Genomic DNA, 20,859 nt, shown 5'->3' with positions numbered 1-20,859 from the left:
TTTAAGTTTGCTCAAATGTTTCTCATCAACACCCTGCCTACCGCTACACATGATGACGTCACTGAGGAAGGAGGGAGGCACCTTAATAATGCAGCAGCAAATTTTGTTCACTTCATCTATTTATCTGCCATTATGAAGTAGTGTCATATTACCTCGACGTAAGATTTTTATTTATTTATTTATTTTTTGATTAAGAGACGAGGATAACTTACCAAGATGAAATAATTAGAATGCTGGATGTTTCCATGAGCGAGAGAGAAGCTGTAGGGTAAACACCAGTGTCTCTCTGTCATCAACCTGAACCATTATACTTCGTCCACAACCTCTGTACACCATAGAGGGATAATATATTAGTAACGTGACACACACACACTACACGGGGTGTTGTCCTCCACCAAGTTTAGTGTTATGCCTCACAGTGATCTTTATAGAAAAATATTCCTTTAAGGTGTCATGAGATATCGCCAACAGTGAACGGAACCAAAAGAAGAGTGGGTGGTGGTAGACTAATCCAGGTGGTGGCGGTGGGTGGCGCGGAGCCGCCCTGCCGCCCATAGTGCCAGTGAGGTATAGTGCCGCGCCCCAGTGCCCTACCGACGGCCCTCCAGTGCACAGCCCACCTCCACGGCTCGCACACGAACGCTCCCGTCGCCCCGACTACCGTGAAGGTGTGAACGAATTGTTGTTTGTGTTCCCTCGTAGGTGACCCTATAACTAAGCCAGGATGCCTGCCCACTCCACCGGACATTCGACCGTCTCGGTCACCAAGACTTCCTACAAGTCTGGTAACAAGTCTCCGGAGTTCACCTCCTCCTCCCTCACTTCTTATGCTCAGAGCTCTGCACTCGAGGGGTACAAGTACAGTGCAAGTATATGTTACCCTTAAACTGTTTTGTTGCAGATTCGCGCGCCTTATCGGTAGTGTCATGTGACGCGCGAACCGCTTATTAAAGAAACTCGGCTGCGAGGGCGACAAAATGCCGCGCCGCGCTCCGCCTTGTTCAATCAACGTTATCACGGAACTGTTCCTACTCCCTCTTTTATATTTGAACCAAAAAATGAAAATAATAAATTCCCGCCACTAAGGAACAGATCTAACAAGACTTGAAATGCTAAGAAATTTCACCTAAACAATATGTGATAATTTACTGAGGGGTGAGTAAGGTCTATCACAGGTAATGCTGCAGGGACCGGGAATACTGTCGAGCTTTACTTGCTGAAGTCAAGTACAAAAAAAGGGAGGAAAATAACTGGGAAGTGACGAGGAAAAGTACAGCTGAGGAGGAAAGTGACTTAAGAGAAAGTGACGGGACTTAGAACAGGGAGGAAAGTGACATGAGAGAGTGACGAGGAGATAGTTTCAAAAGTGTCTCAGAATGAGTAGCAAGAGAATTACAACTGCAGAATGAAGCAAATGTGAATGAGTGACAAGAGTTAAAACTGCAGAAGGAATCACTGTGTGAGTGACAAGGGAGTTACAACTGCAGGATGAAGCACGCGTGAGTGAGTGGACCAAGGAAGCAATACAGGAGTTCCCAATAATACGATAAAAGTCTTAGGAGCAGCAAGATACTTTCAAGAACAGAGCCAGCAAGACCTGACCAGCATCAAGCATATACTGAACTCTCCTGGTGACAAAACCCATTCTGTTCGGCAATTGCCTGCAAGTATCTCGAGATTAGCACCGCCTTTCCTGATTCTAGCACTAACTCGAGGCCAGCTCTATCTAATTCAAGGCCAGCACTATCCAACTCGAGGCCGGCACTATCTAATTCGAGGCCAGTATTATCTAACTCGAGGCCAGCACTATCTAATTCGAGGCCAGCACTATCTAACTCGAGGCCGGCACTATCTAATTCGAGGCCATCACCTGCCTTTCTCGAAGCCAACACCACCTGTCTCTCTCGAGATCAAAACCACCTGTCCATCTAGAGACCTACATCACCTGTCCATCTAGAGACCCTACCACCTATCCATCTCGAGACCAACATCACCTGTCCATCTCGAAACCTGCACTACCTGTCCATCTCGAAGGCAACACCACCTATCCATCTCGAGACCTGCACCACCTGTCTATCTCGAGACCTACACCACCTGTCCATCTCGGACCTACACCACCTGCCCATCTCGAGACCTACACCATCTGTCCATCTCGAAGCCAACACCACCTGTACATCTCAATACCAACACCACCTGCCCATCTCGAGACCTACACCATCTGTCCATCTCGAGACCACCACCTGTCCATCTCGAGACCAACACCACCTGTCCATCTCGAGACCAGCACCATCTGTCCATCTCGAGACCAACACCACCTGCCCATCTTGAAACCAACACCAGCTATATCTCTTTCGAAGCCAAAACTCATGTACACTTGGTGATAGGGCTGGAAGAATCTACAAGTGAATTCTGTACCAAAGCCCAAAGGTTGGTCCCCTGGAGGGTGACTACCAGTTATTATGAGTGGCAAGCGTCCAAACTGTTTCTTGCGCCTTCTCCACCCACGCCTGCTCCTCTCACCTCCCCCTCACCCCTCCCTTCACCCCTGGTCCCCCATCACTCCCTCCTTCATCTACCTCCCCTTCACCCCACTCCCCTTATCCCACTACCCTCACCCCACCTCACAGTTCCTCTCACCCCACTCGCCTCCCCTCACCCACCTACCTACTCCCTCCCCACCCACCCCTCCCCACCCACCTACCCACTCCCCTCACCCACTCATTCCCCCTCACCCCACCATCTAAATTTGCTTTTCTACACTCACTCCGTCCCCCACAAGGAAATTATGTTACATTCCTATATAAGGCGTCTCAGTCAAGGCGAAGAATGTTAAATTGCCTCAGACTTCCTGGTTTATCAACATTCAACTGTTCGTCACATCCCCGTTAAAAATAAATACTCGCAAAGACTATAAAGGCAAGAGGAACGGGCAGCCTCGAGTACACACACACACACATTCACTTGGTTGTTCAATGCCACAAAACTCTCTTCATTTTCCTCTCTTCTCCTTCCTTCTCTAATATTTTTAAAGGTTTATAGTATTCTATATTAAAACAAAAAGTAAGTACATGTAAACAACTACATTTGAGGAATCCTGGAATAAAACCTGGATACCTGTAACATTATGTATGCAAGGTTTTTAAGTTCAAAAAACTATATATAACAGAATAATATATAATACCAAGTGGATTGATTGGGCAGTAAGAGTAAATAATGTTACAAAATGAGAAATAATCACGGTCAGAGGCTGAAAAATACCTACCGGGTATAGCTATTTTTTGGAAGTTAATTTTTCAAGAGTTTTGTCAATTTTTACTACTATAACACTACTACTACTACTACTACTACTATTATACCCAAATATTATGGAAATAATTGTATGAAACATAATAATCGGTGGTTCCTTTGATAACTGACTATTAGCAATCTTGCGTCTCACTACCGCGGTTGTTTCAGACACAGTGACAATAAATTACTCTTCAATTATTTCTCTTTTGAATAAGTCGCTATTTTGTGGACACTTTTCTTACTTACAGTTACAAGTCCTTCCGAAAATGTCCGACAGTGTGTGTGTGTGTTGTGGAGGTGTTGGGCCGACGGGGGGTTGTCAGTGTTCAGGCGTCAACGAGAATGTAAATCAAAACTTTAGAAACAGACATCACCAGCGACCAACTCTTGACTGCGGACTATTGCTGTGCACATTTGAATCATCATTTATATTCAAGCCATAACTTTATTATTCAAGGTTCTTTTAACTTCCAAATATTTACGTTTCATTTTCTATTTTATATTCAAGTGTAGATCATCGAAATTCCTTCTTCATACAGTAAATTGGGGCAACTGACCCGGCCTTCCTACATAAAGTGACATAATTCCTGTAGTTCTAAACGGCGAAAGCTTGCGCGTTAGCGGAATTTGTCATGATACTAAAACTATCAACACCACAACATATTTTACTTGTGCATTATATATTCCTCCCATCTTCAGCACAAAAAGACAACGTTCTTCACACAACTGTCTGGAAAAAATCGCAGAAGAAAATTACTACAATCGCTACACAATCGGTGGTATGGGCGAGACTGTAGTCCCACTATTGTGTTCAAGTGTTGACAAAACTATTTATGTTGATGTTCAATTGACCGTTTTTTCACGACCCATCAGGTTAGAAAACTTATAGCTGGTATCTACAAAAAACAATCTTTTATATTTACCTAAAACAATACTGAATAAATCTAGTTAGTTATTCTTCACATTGCTTCCATTATTTATACATTGTATGGACGACGGTAATAAAGATTCCTAACTCGGATAGTAATAGTGTCAAATATCCCCCTAACCTTTCTTACAAGTGTGCAGGAAAGGGGGAGGAGGGTGAGGCGGGGTACAAGTGAGCGTTACTTCCATTGTGGTGATCAATTAAGCTATCAGTGTGAGCCAGACGGGTTATGACTTCCGTGGTCCATCCTCGTCACTTCTTACCTCCTACCATTGTTTGCCTTCACTAGATATTATCGTACTGCTCTTATGTTGTTTAGTACAGATATTAAGGTAAATTAATAATAATAATAAAATAACAATAACAGCCTTTTAGCTGTTCCTCGGGGTAGTTTATTATACAAGTGACTTAACCTCTTCACTACGAGGATGACCATTTTTAATGTAAAGTTCTGCTAACACGAGACGATTATATTCGGCAGAAGAGGACGACCCCGTACACAAGGGGTTAGTAAACTATCTTAACTAAGGTCTGCATCAACTTTTTCTAAGGACTTATTCACCTGGCAGATGTCGATGCCGTTCCTTCAGACAGTAAATAACGGGGTATTGCACTTCCTACTAGCTGACTTGGTGGATTATGAGCAGTTTGGCAGCGGGTTCGGTGGGTCGGGTGAGTTAGATACGTTAGATCACCAGAAGGGGCGATTAGTTGGAAAACGGGGTGGGCTAGCGGAGCTTGTGGATGAGTGGGCTGTTGAGATCCTGGAGGGAAAGGTTAGTGGGAGGATAAGTGGATGGATGATAAAGTTGAAGGGTGGATAGGAAGGTTAGCTGTGGTGGGTGATAGGATTGATAGGAAGATGGATGGTTGGGCGGGTGAGTGACAGGGTTGGAGAAGGGGTGGGGTGGGTGGGTGGGCAGGTGGGATGGGTGGGTGGTGGGGGGGGTGGGTGGGTAGGTGGGGGTGGGTGGGTGGGTGGGGTTGGGGTGGGGTGGGGAGGTGGGGTCGGGTGGGTGGGTGGACGGGTGTAGGAAAACAGGGAGCACCTCCACCAATATAGCTAGTTGCGTGAGGACGGTTTTAGCCGTGGTGTGAGGCGGCACCTGGCCAGGCCTCACTCTCGCCTCACCATGATGAGGTACACTCGCTATGTATTTAAAGATAGTAATTTTCCTCTAAAATTCTTGGTGTTGGCGGCTGTAGGTTGGGACCGACTGTAGACGTCCTTGTGCGTCCCTGCCCTGCCCTGCCCTGCCCTGCCTTGCCTTGCCCCGCCCCGTACCCCCACTCCAGGCTATATGCAAATTAACTGTCACCGATATGTAATGATAACATGTAATGCCAGGTTTATGTAAAGCTAATTATGTTAATATTGTCTGACATTGTATATAGCAAATTATCTTAATATACCTTAATAACACGTTAAACCTTGTATCTTTACACCCCAGGTACTGTGTATTGTATATACTGTACAGCCTTATACAGTATATATTAATAGTTATGGTATACATACTTATATCTCAACACAATTGTCAAGTCAAATAAGTCTGTTCTAAGCGGTAGGTTATTTTTTCACCAGTCTGCGTTACCAAAAGAGTTAAGTCTCCGTTTTCTTTAAAGGACTGGGCAGGCAAGGCATTACAGAGAACGTATATAAACACGGCGTACAGAACACACTACCCTCCGAGGATATCATTAATATGGTTACTATGAAGGCTCCATAACAGTATATCTAGATCTTATTATTTACCATTAATGATGCAGTAGCTGACCTCCCATTTACAAATTCCCACTGTACTGTTTGTTACTGAAGAGTCGATTTTCTTACATGTGATCTACTATACAATCCGCAATCTTGCAAGGTGATACCTACGAGCAAGAGCCGTAACATCCTTATTATCCGCCTTGAATGGTGCTGTTGTCTTTGTAATTTGTTCATATGAGTGTTCCCCCTCTGTGACTGCTTGTACAACGACATTCATACCGGATTAAAGCCTCCTCTTCACACTGTAACATATGAATATTGGAATTTGGTTCAGGGCAAATGCCCCACAAAGATTTTTCTCAAAATAAAGCATTCAGTTGGTTACTTGTTTTTGTGTTTATTCCTCGATATTGAATTCTAACTAAGTTTATATCTTACACTCTTGAGTTTCACTTTCACAATACGTTATTTATCTCATCTGACAAAGTCTTTGGACGTAAGATGCGGGATTTCAATTACACCAATTTGTTAGACAGACAAAACTGGAACGAGATTTACACACGGCGGCATACGTTTCTTGTCACGTATTACAATATTTTATATTTTTTTATTGACTCAATGTATTACTAACCAATTAATGTTCTGTTGAGGAAGTCTAGGATAGTTAAATGCATTGTTCTACGAGTTAAATTTAACCACAAACTATTTATTGCTGCTGATGAGTCTTCCAGGGTGTTTATTATGTCACCAAGTATCAGTTTACAAGTTGTTCAGTCGGTTCATCTGTTCTTTGATACTTTGTTATGAACTTTATCATCCAATGCTATTAATGGAAGAGCACGGAGTGCCCAGAGTAAAGGACCTAATCGGAATTAAGTATATAAGATCTTTGTTAAGTTACCTTTGGTCGAATCGACTTACCGTACTGTTTACGATTGTTTGTATACCTGCACAAAGTTACACATTCTATACTTGCACTTTCTATATACATGCTGAATCGATGTAAACTGTACTGTACTATACTGCACTGTACTGTACTCAGCAAGAGACAAAGCCCTATCAAACACAACGTAAACTAACGATTTCGGGTTTTGTTAAGTTTCCTTAGATTAGTTACTTCAGGACTGGCTATTTCGTTTCCTCTATGCTATAAATAAACAAACGTTAGCCAACACATTGCCACCATTTGATGTATGAGGCGAAGCGTTAAAGCGGTGATACACTTTTTTTTTTACGTGAGAAATCGAGCGTCAAAGTTTTTCAACATGAAAAGAAGGAACACCAAATACTGTTGGATTTTAATAAACAAATCATTACTTTGCAAGTAAAAATACGGTCACATTTGCAGAAATAAACACAAATGGCTCGAACTTAAAACGTATTATAACATGAATATTACTATTAATATTAAATAACAACTTCTGTTAACACTTACAATGTCTGCTGGTACTCGTCCCCTTGTGAGGGAGGGTTGGTGACGATGGAAAGTGTCATACTATCCATGACGCGAGACTGCGTTTCACCTCATTTGAACTCAGCTTGGACAAACAGTCGTTTTACTGGTTAAAGTCTCTTATAGCCCAAAACTTGTCGGAAATAACCATAACCTTCTCCATGCCTACATTACTAAATTAGGCACAAGCACACGCAGGCCACAACACAGTGGTTCAGTTTTACAACTACTATAAGTTCACCTCTATTCCTTTTTTCTTTGCTGTCACAACAAACCAGCTCCCCACATTCTTCTTACGTTTCCATGAATATAGAGACTGGTTATCAATATCCGGGGAACTCATTATTCACGAATATTAAGCACAAAATACACCAGGAGCGAACAGAACTACTGCTCAAGGTACGTAAACATTAAACTACATGTCGGAGGCTCACACTAGACGCTCATTGGCTGGCGGCATCTCGAGGCTACGCTGATTGGCCGCTGATGTGAGGGACCCTCAGACTAGCTCCCAAGAGCGTATTTTTAATATTCTACCCACCAGGACAACACTAGAATTTTAGAAGGATAATATGATCGGCGGGTTTCTGTCCCCACACCATTCTCGAGCCTTGAGCAAGGTTATGGGATTATGGGACAATGGAAAACATAATTTCGCAGCCATAGCGGGCTCGTTCACTGTCCGCAACGCCTCAGTGTTCTTTAAATTTCGATAAAGAAAAAAAACTCTAAAAATACGAACAAGAAATTTATATTTGTAAATGCGATTAAAAGCAGTAGAAAATGATCCACTTTAGCTCTCCGTTCTACTTCTTGTTATTTTTAGACGGTTTGTGTTAATGGATTTGATAAAGGTTAGGACCCCAAAGTGTCGTCCACCTGTAGTTTCAGCACCGCAGCCAAAGACTATAATATGAAAGACGGGAGAGCATCTGACTTTACCTCTAAAAAAAAAAAACGTGAGCCACTGAGCTCCAATCAACGCTCTCTGTTGGCAACGCGGCTAACTAAAACACTGTTCCCATGGTAACCAGCTTAGTGAGCTATGTTTCACGTTTTATCGTTGCTATAATAACATCATATAGAATTTACTGTATGATATTGTATATGTGTGTATATATATATATATATATATATATATATATATATATATATATATATATATATATATATATATATATATATATATATATATATATATATATATATGTGTGTGTGTGTGTTTGTGCGCACATTAAGAACGTCACGGCAAAGACGTCAAGGTAATATTCATTACCTTGACGGCTTTGCCGTGACGTTCTTAATGTGTACACACATACACATACAATATCACACAATGTATTCTATATGATCAATGATATATAACAACTTGAAAACGTGAAACACAAGCTCAGGGTGATCTGTTTTTGTGAAAGTGCATACAGCACACGGGTGATGATGACACCCACGCCTTGCACACTAACGCCATCTGTTGATCCCGCGGCCAACTATATGCTATGTGCCCATCGGTTTTAGCCTTGCTTTCCTGTCTTTCTTATAATAGTCTTTGACAGCTCTTCATGTGATCCATCAATTTGTGTTTTAAAAACATTCGATCATTGTCACTCAACTTTACTTATGTACAGAGAAAGTAAGTTTGCTTTTACTTGGCTGTGAGTAATAAATTCATATACCATAATTTTTCTTGAGACCTTTACCACAAATCATAATTTTTACTCTTGGAGTCCTGTTTCATATATTTACTGCACCCGCATTTTTTTTTTTTACATCATAATGTAAAGGGGCCTAGTTATTAAGTAGTAGAAGTTGTTATCCCATTAAATATTAATACATCAGTGTGGGAATGATAAAATTTAATAGTATATAGCACAACTAAGCTTCAACAGCTAAGAACTTGACTCGTGAAAACTAGATTAGTCAGTTTTGTGTACTCGTCACAATTAGTGTTGATATTTTAATGCATTATTGAGTTTTAACGCTAAGGTCTATGAGGGTTTATGCAAGACACGTGACTACAGACGTTAAAACTTGAGAAATGTAACCTTGTTCTTTCAGAGCCCAGATTGAATACATTATTATGTATTCGCTCAACTTTGCTTGGCTTTCACATTAAAACAAAAGCTGTTACCAAAATGATGGTTAGGTTTAATACGGCTCAAAAATGTATCGCTTCTGTAGAGAGATGTAAAAAAAAATCAGCGTAATACATGAGAACATTGACAAAGCCAAGAAACAAGGCTGGTGTGTTCTCACCTGTAGGTTGACGGCAACTGTGGATGAGTAACTAGTATGTGACATTGTTGCTACACCCTCATGTATTATACAAGGCGTAGTAATTGTATAGACATATCCCAGACTGTATATGGGAAGTGATATAGTATTCAAGCACTACTTATGGCTGGAGGGTTGGCAGTAATGTTTCACCTTTCTTTCTGGCTGAGGAAGTGACGCTGCAGTTGCACCTGCATTACACCATTATCATTTGCAGGTGTTTGAATATTTACAATACCTCACTGAATAATTCCTCTTCCTTTACAAAATTTGATATGATAAAATTCCAAGGTGCAGGAAGGTGTTATAGACTATAAGGCCAGGGAAGAGCATGAGAGGGTGAGTGTGGAGTATCGTCACCACACCTCCTGCATGAACAACTGCCAACACTTACGAGGGAAATATACACTCACGCCAACAGTGCCAAATTAACACAGTGATTTTGTAGAGCAGATATATTTACATGTGGCTGATATTATTAAGCAATGGGGATCTGACTGTAACCGCCATCCGGGCGGTTAAAGGGTGTAATTAGACTCGTCACGTTAAACTCGAACATAATAATTCGGTCAAACCTGTTGAATACAATTCATTTTAGTATTTCAAATAAATCATACATAGGCAATCACATAAATGTCTAATCCAATATATATTTACATAACAATCATAGCTATGTAATTAGTTTAATCTTAACACTTACAAGGAGTACTTAATTTGCCATATTTTTATGTTGTCACAATGATAAACGATGCAATGGACACAGTCTACCTGTGTACACAATAAATACAAATTAAACTTACGTGTTGAAAGTCTTCAGGAGAAACAGGTTAGGTGTTGGTGCTGTGATGGGGATAGCTACAGTGAGGCTGGCGGTGCCTTGCTGGGCATCACGTGGTCAAGCCAGCAATTCAAACTCGTTGCGTCAGGCGTATTATACGCAAACAACCTCCCCTTACACCACCCAACACCTCAACTTACTCGGAGTCTCTCATCTGCTTCCATCTCAACACTATATACTGTATACGGGCAGGCACACCCAATATACATGACATGAGTTACAGCCTAACATAACGTTTGTTTATATGTCATCATAATTCAGTACCGCTTGCGGTAACATTGACATTTGAAAATGGAAAACAAAGTACATATTTTGAAAGGTTATGTACTCCACCTTTAAAGAAGAGCTTTATGTGAAAGTGAAGTAATACAGTAAGGTTTGGGTGTCAAGATGTTTAAGGCTCAAGTTGTATTCTGCGACAAAGTTGGGTTTCAGAGTATTACAGTAATGTATGCACGACCCATTCCCTGGGTGTTGGCGGACCGCACGCCGGAAATTATTCTTGCCTGTACGTTGACAGTGTCATACACATGGAAATTCCTTCCATGCAGTCAGATGCAGAAATTGGCATTTCTGTAAACTAGAAGAACAATATGACTTTCTTTGATGATATTCACTTTTGTAAATAAATATGCGTCTCTTTTACTAATAAAAACATTGGCTCAAAAAAACAGTGACTCACTCATGAAACAGAACAAACCCGGCTGATACATTATTCAATACGACACTAAAACAAAACCCACCTCATAACACCAGCACTGATTTTATACCTGAAGCCAAGCGCCTGAACCATTGCCAGGATTTATCACCTGTATACAATGACTACTGTCTTACTGATGGGAGAAATATAGGACACACACACACACACACACACACACACACACACACACACACACTCTTCCCAAATTATTCTCAATGATACAACTCATAGTATTACCCCAAAGTAGATGAATACTTTGTAACACTTTAATGCTTATACAGTAATTGGATTTTAACAAGAAAAGTAGGAAAAACAAGTCGTTTTCTAGGTGGTATTTACAGGTTACGTTATGTAAAGTTACCAGCAAAAGTTCTCCTGCAGCCCTGTGTAACAAGTTTGTGGGAGGACTTTTGCTAGCAAATGTACCTTCACGACATGACATGTTTATATAAATACTGAGGTGAATCTTTTGACCAGAGAAACAAAAGAAAATTAAATTGAGGGAAAATAGTCAGGTATTCCCCGGCCCAAACTTAGACTGATAATTAACTGGTCTCACATTTCTTGAAATATTCTCATAAATCCTTAATTACGAGGATAGTTATGGTGGTGATGGTGGTAGTTATTATGGTGGTGATGGTGGTGGTTATTATGGTGATGGTGGTAGTTATTATGGTGGTGATGGTGGTGGTTATTATGGTGGTGATGGTGGTGGTTATTATGGTGATGGTGGTAGTTATTATGGTGGTGATGGTGGTAGTTATTATGGTGGTGATGGTGGTGGTTTATTATGGTGGATGGTGGGTGGTAGTTATTATGGTGGTGATGGTGGTGTGAATTATTATGGTGGAGGTGGAGATGGTGGTTATTATGGTGATGGTGGTGGTTATTATGGTGGAGATGGTGGTGATTATTGGTGATGGTGGTAGTTGTGGGTGGTGATGGTGGTAGACAATTTATGGTGGAGATTGGTATTATTATGGTGGTGATGGTGGTAGTTAGTTATGGTGATGATTATTATGGTGGTGATGATGGTGGTAGATTATTATGGTGATGATGGTGGTGGTAGTTATTATGGTGATGATGGTGGTAGTTATTATGGTGGTGATGGTGGTGGTAGTTATTATGGTGATGATGGTGTTAGTTATTGTGGTGATGGTAGTTATTATGGTGATGATGGTGGTAATCGTATGGTGGTGATGGTGATGATTATTACGGTGGTGATGGTGGTAGTTATTATGGTGATGATGGTGGTAGTTATTATGGTGGTGATGGTGGTAGTTATTATGGTGGTGATGGTGATAGTCATTATGGTGGTGATGGTGATAGTCATTATGGTGGTGATGGTGGTAGTTATTATGGTGATGGAAGTTATTATGGTGGTGATGGTGGTAGTTATTATGGTGATGATGGTGGTAGTCATTATGATGGTGATGGTAATAGTCATTATGGTGGTGGTGGTGATAGTCTATATGGTGGTGATGGTGGTAGTTATTATGGTGATGATGGTGGTAGTTATTATGGTGATGATGGTGGTAGTTATTATGGTGGAGATGGTGGTAGTTATTATGTTGATGGAATTATTATGGTGGTGATGGTGGTAGTTATTATGGTGATGATTATTATGGTGGTGATGATGGTGGTAGTTATTATGGTGATGATGGTGGTGGTGATTATTATGGTGATGATGGTGGTAGTTATTATGGTGGTGATGGTGGTGGTAGTTATTATGGTGATGATGGTGGTAGTTATTATGGTGATGATGGTGGTAGTTATTACGGTGGTGATGGTGGTAGTTATTATGGTGATGATGGTGGTAGTTATTATGGTGGTGATGGTGCTAGTTATTATGGTGATGAAGTTAATTATGGTGGTGATGGTGGTAGTTATTATGGTGATGATTATTATGGTGGTGATGGTGGTAGTTATTGTGGTGGTGATGGTGGAAGATATTATGGTGGTGATGGTGGTAGTTATTATGGTGATGATTATTATGGTGGTGATGGTGGTAGTTATTGTGGTGATGATGGTGGTAGTTATTATGGTGGTGATGGTGATAGTCATTATGGTGGTGGTGGTGATAGTCATTATGGTGGTGATGGTGATAGTTATTATGGTGATGATGGAGGTAGTTATTATGGTGGTGATGGTGGTAGTTATTATGGTGGTGATGGTGGTAGTTATTATGGTGGTGATCGTGATAGTCATTATGGTGGTGATGGTGATAGTCATTATGGTGATGATGGAGGTAGTTATTATGGTGGTGATGGTCTTAGTTCTTATGGTGATGATGGAGGTAGTTATTATGGTGGTGATGGTGGTAGTTATTATGGTGATGATGGTGATAGTCATTATGGTGGTGATGGTGATAGTTATTATGGTGATGCTGGTGATAGTCATTATGGTGGTGATGGTGATAGTTATTATGGTGGTGATGGTGGTAGTTATTATGGTGGTGGTGATGGTGGCAGCAGTATGGCAACGTTCTGTTGTAATGAGACTCGAGTCACCTGGTGAGACTGTTGGCTGCTTCACATGACAGCCAGAAATAACAACTATGACGCTACCACCACCACCACCACCGCTTCCACCACCACCACCGCTCCCACCACCACCACCACTACAGCACCACCGCTCACCACCACCACCACCGCTTCCACCACCACCACCACCACGTCATCTTGGCAATAACAGTACCCTTTCTGCCCTTCTGTCCTTGTAACACATCATGATGCTAACGTCTCACAGTTAGGTGAACGTAGATAGTTTATAATATGTATGTTATAGATAATGAGATGGTTATAATGGTCAGCGATGACTCACGGTTATGGGCATACTGGTCACCGCTGACTCACCGTTATGGGTATACTGGTCAGCGATGACTCACCGTTATGGGTATACTGGTCAGCGATGACTCACCGTTATGGGTATACTGGTCAGCGATGACTCACCGTTATGGGTATACTGGTCAGCGATGACTCACCGTTATAGTATACTGGTCAGCGATGACCGTTATGCGCACGCGATGACTCACCGTTATGAGTATACTGGTCAGCGATGACTCACCGTTATGAGTATACTGTTCAGCGATGACTCACCGTTATGGGTATACTGGTCAGCGATGACTCACCGTTATGTGGGTATACTGGTCAGCGATGACTCACCGTTAAGGGTATACTGGTCAGCGATGACTCACCGTTATGGGTATACTGGCGCGATGACTCACCGTTATGGGTATACTGGTCAGCGATGACTCCGTTATGGGTACTGGTCGCGATGACTCACCGTTATGGGTATACTGGTCAGCGATGACTCACCGTTGGGTATACTGGTCAGCGACTCTCACCGTTATGTATACTGGTCAGCGATGACTCACCGTTATGGGTATACTGGTATACTACTGGTCAGCGATGACTCGTTATGGGTATACTGGTCAGCGATGACTCACCGTTATGGGTATACTGGTCAGCGATGACTCACCGTTAAGGGTGTAATGGTCAGCGATGACTCACCGTTATGGGTATACTGGTCAGCGATGACTCAACCGTTATGGGTATACTGGTCAGCGATGACTCACCGTTATGGGTATACTGGTCAGCGATGACTCACCGTTAAGGGTGTAATGGTCAGCGATGACTCACCGTTATGGGTATACTGGTCAGCGATGACTCACCGTTAAGGTGTAATGGTCGCGATGACTCACCGTTATGGTATACTGGTCAGCGATGACTCACCGTTATGGGTATACTGGTCAGCGATGACTCACCGTTATGGGTATACTGGTCAGCGATGACTCACCGTTAAGGGTGTAATGGTCAGCGATGATCACCGTTATGGGTATACTGGTCAGCGATGACTCAACCGTTATGGGTATACTGGTCAGCGATGACTCACCGTTATGGGTATACTGGTCAGCGATGACTCACCGTTAAGGGTGTAATGGTCAGCGATGACTCACCGTTATGGGTATACTGGTCAGCGATGACTCACCGTTATGGGTATACTGGTCAGCGATGACTCACCGTTAAGGGTGTAATGGTCAGCGATGACTCACCGTTATGGGTATACTGGTCACCGCTGACTCACCGTTGTGGGTATACTGGTCACCGCTGACTCACCACATTACCGCTCTTACCAAGGAACAAAACACCACAGGCTATTGTTGGTGTGGGAAACTGTCTTCGTGGGTCTTCATTTTGTCCACGATCTATTTTTTGCACTGCTGAGCTAAAGTGTGAATGTGTGTGGCATGAGAGGCTGGGGGCGGGGCCTACGAGCGACAGTACCCTGATAAACACTCTACTAACGACGACTATTTCTGCTTCAGTCCCCCTTACTTTTCAGAACAACATAGCTAATGAGATATATGAGACCTAAGACTCTTGATCAGCAGTAGTAACACTTAAGGCAAACTGTGACGGCACCTGTGGCCGTAGGGGCACACGCCTGTTCACTGCTGCTGCTATGGGCATTGTTATTTCAACTGACCATTAAACGAGAAAAAGCGAATTTGTTCCCGTTTTCGTTCGTAGTCATTCGGGTGGGCTCGGGAAAACTCGGGTGTCATGGCTATAAATGGTGTAGGTGGCCCGCTTTCTTTAGTAACTTGAGCTACGGACACTAGCGACATCTGAAGGAGAATTTAAGGCATGAACAACTATCTTTGGGGTTCAGTCTCTTTGGAGTTCTGGCCAGGCGGAGCTAGCAGACGGTGTGTGTGTGGCCGCTTCGTGTCTCGTAGAACCCCCGGCGCCATCTGGCTTGTTCATAGTGTGTGTGTGTGTGTCTGATCTGAGTTTCCTCCGAAAACCGCAAATATGGCTTCCAAGGCGGTTGTCTCATCCTCAAGCAAAATTTCTAAGATGTCTTCCAGCTCTTCCACTCAAATGGTCTGCTCCAGCTCCAAGAAAGTAGCTTCCAAGACTTATTCCTACAGAACTGGAACAGCTCCCGATGAAAGCAATGTTACTATCGAGTACATCACAGACATCAGTAATGTATCGCGTCTGGAGGTACGTCCAATCGCCTTTCTCTCACCCTAATCCTTCACCTCATATACAGTCTGGATTCAATATCATACGTATAACCAAGATGATGAATTAATCTAAGCTCAGGTTTGGTAGAAAAATCATAAAATATCAAGATTAGGGCCGTATAGGATCCGGCACAATTGATAAGTAAACGAATATGTGGATAACAAACGTTCAAAAGAATCTGTTAACGATATAAGTCTATAATGAACGTAAGAGCTTCATGAGAAAATTGGTGATGCGGAATGATTCCCACGTGTAGCGTCGGGCAGCCAGCCAAGCGTCGCGTCGCGTCGCTATGACAACTTGTCCGCCTCAACAAAGGGCGTGGAAGGGGCCAGCCTAGTGGAGGATATTTTGGGTGGGATATATGTATCAGCTGCAGATTTGTTATTTTGCGAATATAATTGTATTTTGTCCACTTTTGTTGAGCGTATATTTACGTATACATACACAGTACAAGTGTCTCGACAGTGAATACATAATTATAGAATTACACACCAGAGATAAATAGTGTACCACTACTTATTGTGATTTGGGGGTCCATACCATTAAATAAAAGAAGACAGAGATCAAATGGAAGTAAATGTTGTTACATATAACTACTGAGTTCTTTCACCACCACTCTTAATTCTATTTTATTTGTTATGTATCGTGAATTAAGACAATTAGAGACGTACAGTAAGCAAAAACTATAAGTCAGGAATCTCGCTCAGTTCCCTGCAGGTAAAGTGAAGGCCGAGAATGTAACAAGTATTTCCTCATTGGATTACAATGAATTCAGGTATAAATTCTAACATCAGTTTCAGGTCTAAAAATTTGTCTAAATAATTGATTCAAAGTTAAGAGTTTCCCTCTTAACTTATAAACAGCTAATGTAATGGCTGGGCAATATCTGATAATTGTACTCTAAAGTCATTGTAAAATTCAAGCAGGAAGCCCCACTACCGAACTGAATAAAGAAAATAACGTTAATTAATTGGTTAATAGGTTGTGATAGATGTGACTTTCAACCCTACAGATATATGAAGTAATAGTCTCCACACTGGCTATAATATCTTCTCCAAACTATTAGAAGGTATATACACGACCCTCTTGAAGGATTATTAATTCACGGAAGGAAAATTATGCCCTGTTTAAAAGTGCCGACAATGGGACCCTAGGTGGTGGAGATGGGGTGGGAGACTATGTGGTGGAAATGGGGTGGGGGCCTAGGTGGTGGAGATAGGGTAGAAGCCTAGGTGATGGAGGTTGCCTGGCACACGTCACCTCGTAAGGCCTCGACGACTGTATGCTCCCCATTTCTTCATTACAGTCTGACTCGCCTCGTTGGCTGTGTGTGTGTGTGTGGACTATTATACAAATATTTGCACAGATTTAGCTATACCTTCAAACTAAGGCTGCGTGTCATGGTGCACTTCCTATTATATAATCTGTAATTTTTTATTTACAAATATTTTACTGCAGACGGGGGTGTGGGGCTCGAGGTGCCAACACTGTGATATCCCGGGCGAGGGGCGCCGGAACGCGGCCGCACCTCACTCTCCCCAGCCACCTGCTCTTCCTTGCCTCCAACACCTAAATAGCCCGTAAAGTTACCAACATAAACAAAAGATGGCGCCTTGGTTTTCAGAGCTGCTTCTTCCTGTTGCCAGGGGTCATGTTGGTATTAATCTTGACAGCAACCTTCTAGTTCTCAGGAAAGACTCGCGTTATATGCAGCAGTTTTAAAGTTAAATAGCAGAGGCATCTGTCAATTAATGCATTTGTATAGAACCCAAAAATTAGGGCCACCTTGTTTGGCTTTCGGACAAACAGACAGACATTACACGTAATCTAATACATATTAGAAGAATTGTTAGTTCAAACGAGGCTCTGACAGAGAAATGCAAGATGAATTGGCGCTATGATAAAACCCACACGAGATATACTTTGTCTTTGAAGTGTTCAGGGCAACGATATAACCAAGTTTGGATTCTTCTGAACACCTCTTGAGTAATATGAGCTGGAGAGAAAGAGAAATACAGTAGTCTCATGACGCCTAAACACACCAGAAAACACCCAAACACTTGCTCACAATTATTGACACATACAGTGACAAGTTAACCCGCCTCTGTAAGACAAGTTGTTGTAGTCATAATTATAATATTAGAAGTAACAATAATGATTAAAGTGACAACACAGACAACAATAATTCTGTGTAAAATAGAAAAACTATCGCTGATAAATTGTGTACATAACACTACTGCATCCCAAATAACAAAGCAAGACAGAATACAACAGGTGATATAGTTATATGAATCATTTAAGACACTATATAAAGCCTTACAATACATAACCAACACACTGCAGATGAATGATACTGACAGTGGACAGTAGACCATCAGTACCAGGTGGTAACACAGTTATCAGTCGCTGAAATAACACTTGGTGACGGGATAATGTGATGATAACTCAATAAGGACTATAACAAGAGGGACAAATTTTAATACAATATCCGAAGACTGACATGACCGCAATATATGATGCCTTGTGGAGTTCATTCCTACATGAACTATATAGTAGTCGTGAGTGACGTGATATACTCTTATAAACGTAGTCTACACCAATATTGTTCCTACGAAAATGTCAATATTTATGGATACGTTAGGTTAGGTTATGAGACCAGCCATTACTTGATTTTGAAGCGTATGGTTGACTAGTGTTGTGTGAGTCACTTATGGGAGAAACATAACAACTGTGACACATCTCATTCACCATCAAGGACCAATTAACCAAGTTACATTATAATGAGGAAACTACCTGGAATATTCCCTCCACCTACACGTTGTGTAATAAGTTATTACCGATGAGATCAAACAGATTACAACTGCAGAGCTGAGGTCAATTAGTGTCCCAACATTTCACCCTAATTTAAATACCTATAACCAAGGTCAATTACAATGAGAGAAATTACGTAATCATATCAAAACTAAACCAGTGAATCTATGAACCCTGAGACTCATGAACCAGTGAATCTATGAACCCTGAGACTCATGAACCAGTGAATCTATGAACCCTGAGACTCATGAACCAGTGAATCTATGAACCCTGAGACTCATGAACCAGTGAATCTATGAACCCTGAGACTCATGAACCAGTGAATCTATGAACCCTGAGACTCATGAACCAGTGAATCTATGAACCCTGAGACTAATGAACCAGTGAATCTATGAACCCTGAGACTCATGAATCAGTGAATCTTTGAACCCTGAGACTCATGAACCAGTGAATCTATGAACCCTGAGACTCATGAACCAGTGAATCTATGAACCCTGAGACTCATGAACCAGTGAATCTATGAACCCTGAGACTCATGAACCAGTGAATCTATGAACCCTGAGACTCATGAACCAGTGACTCTATGAACCCCGAGACTCATGAACCAGTGAATCTTTGAACCCTGAGACTCATGAACCAGTGACTCTATGAACCCCGAGACTCATGAACCTGTGAACCCTGAGACTCATGAACCAGTGACTCTATGAACCCCGAGACTCATGAACCTGTGAATCTTTGAACCCTGAGACTCATGGATGGGAGGGTGGACTAACGGGACTTTTTATGGTGGGAGTACAGTGCTATGACACCCGTGGGAGATACTGTGGTAACTGACCTGACTGAGAGCTCTTCAGGCAATGAATCACTGGATCTTAGAATGATTTGGAGTACCAACTTATTCCATCTAATGATTAATCACCCGAACGTAAAATAGTGCTTATGGTTAGGTTAGGTTAGGTTAGGTTAGGTTAGGCTAGGTTGTGTTATTATGTTATGTTGTTATGTTAGCTTTATTTTTGGTTAGGTCATGTTAGATTAGGTTAGGCTGTGTTATGTTACGTTACGTTATGTTAGGTTCGATTGTGTTCGGTCAGATTAAGTTAAAATATGTTTGGTTAGGTTAGCATTCAGGTGTTTAATCATCAGGTAAAATAAGTGGGTTTCTAAAGTTTCATGAAATCCGAGTGAAGTTAAAAGCAAAAAAAAAAATATAAATAAATAAAATAAATAAATATTGCGGGACTAAATACCGTAAACTGATTCTTGGTTTTTCACTAAAAATTCTGGATTGACACCTACACTACAGGGACCCCACTTTTAATATTTTACTTGGCCAGCGCAAGATGATTTTATTCAGCAAAGAGAATGATTACATAAGGGGTTAAGAACGCTGATTGGTCTACTGAGTCGCAGTGTTGCTTTCTACTTCTGAGTCATGGAGAAATGCCTTGTAGGTTGTACAGTATATAAATACTTTCTAGCATCTGTGGCGTAGAGTGGCCTCGTGGTACATAAATTGAAGATTAGCCTCGTGGTATATTTCGTAGAATAATCTTGCTGTATATACCTATGGGTAGTCCTGCGGTAAATTTCTTTATAAGGTCCTGGTGTAAATGTCGTGAAATAGTCCTGGAGTATATGTCTTCAAGTAGTCCAGGCGTACATGCAGATTGAAAATTTAATGTTTGTAGTTTATAGGCGAGATATATACTGGTATGGTTTGTTCAGTAGTGTGTTGAGGACGATGGCTCTTTCGTTACCAAAAGGTGATGCAACGTGGATTATCCGTTGTCACTACCGACACAATCTCGCGCCCACAACTG

The 20,859-nt window shown here is 41.7% G+C and overlaps 1 protein-coding gene across 2 annotated transcripts in view; it reads left to right on the top strand.

The window, feature by feature from the left end:
- The first annotated feature begins 577 nt into the window (after nt 1–577).
- Nucleotides 578–20,859, top strand: part of LOC121875526 (paramyosin, long form-like) — an 86,221-nt gene continuing 65,939 nt past the window's right edge. The window contains exon 1 of one of the 2 annotated variants that reach the window (XM_042380095.1): nt 578–850. In XM_042380095.1, coding sequence (XP_042236029.1) covers nt 725–850 — 126 coding nt within the window. In that variant the 5' untranslated portion in view covers nt 578–724. Of the gene's footprint in view, nt 851–15,858; nt 16,199–20,859 lie in introns of those variants that run through there. The other variant, XM_042380094.1, reaches the window with a different exon arrangement.

Source organism: Homarus americanus, unplaced genomic scaffold (genome assembly GCF_018991925.1).
Source record: "Homarus americanus isolate GMGI-L3 unplaced genomic scaffold, GMGI_Hamer_2.0 scaffold44579, whole genome shotgun sequence".
Lineage (NCBI taxonomy): Eukaryota > Metazoa > Arthropoda > Malacostraca > Decapoda > Nephropidae > Homarus > Homarus americanus.
This window is presented reverse-complemented; position numbering and strand designations above follow the sequence as displayed.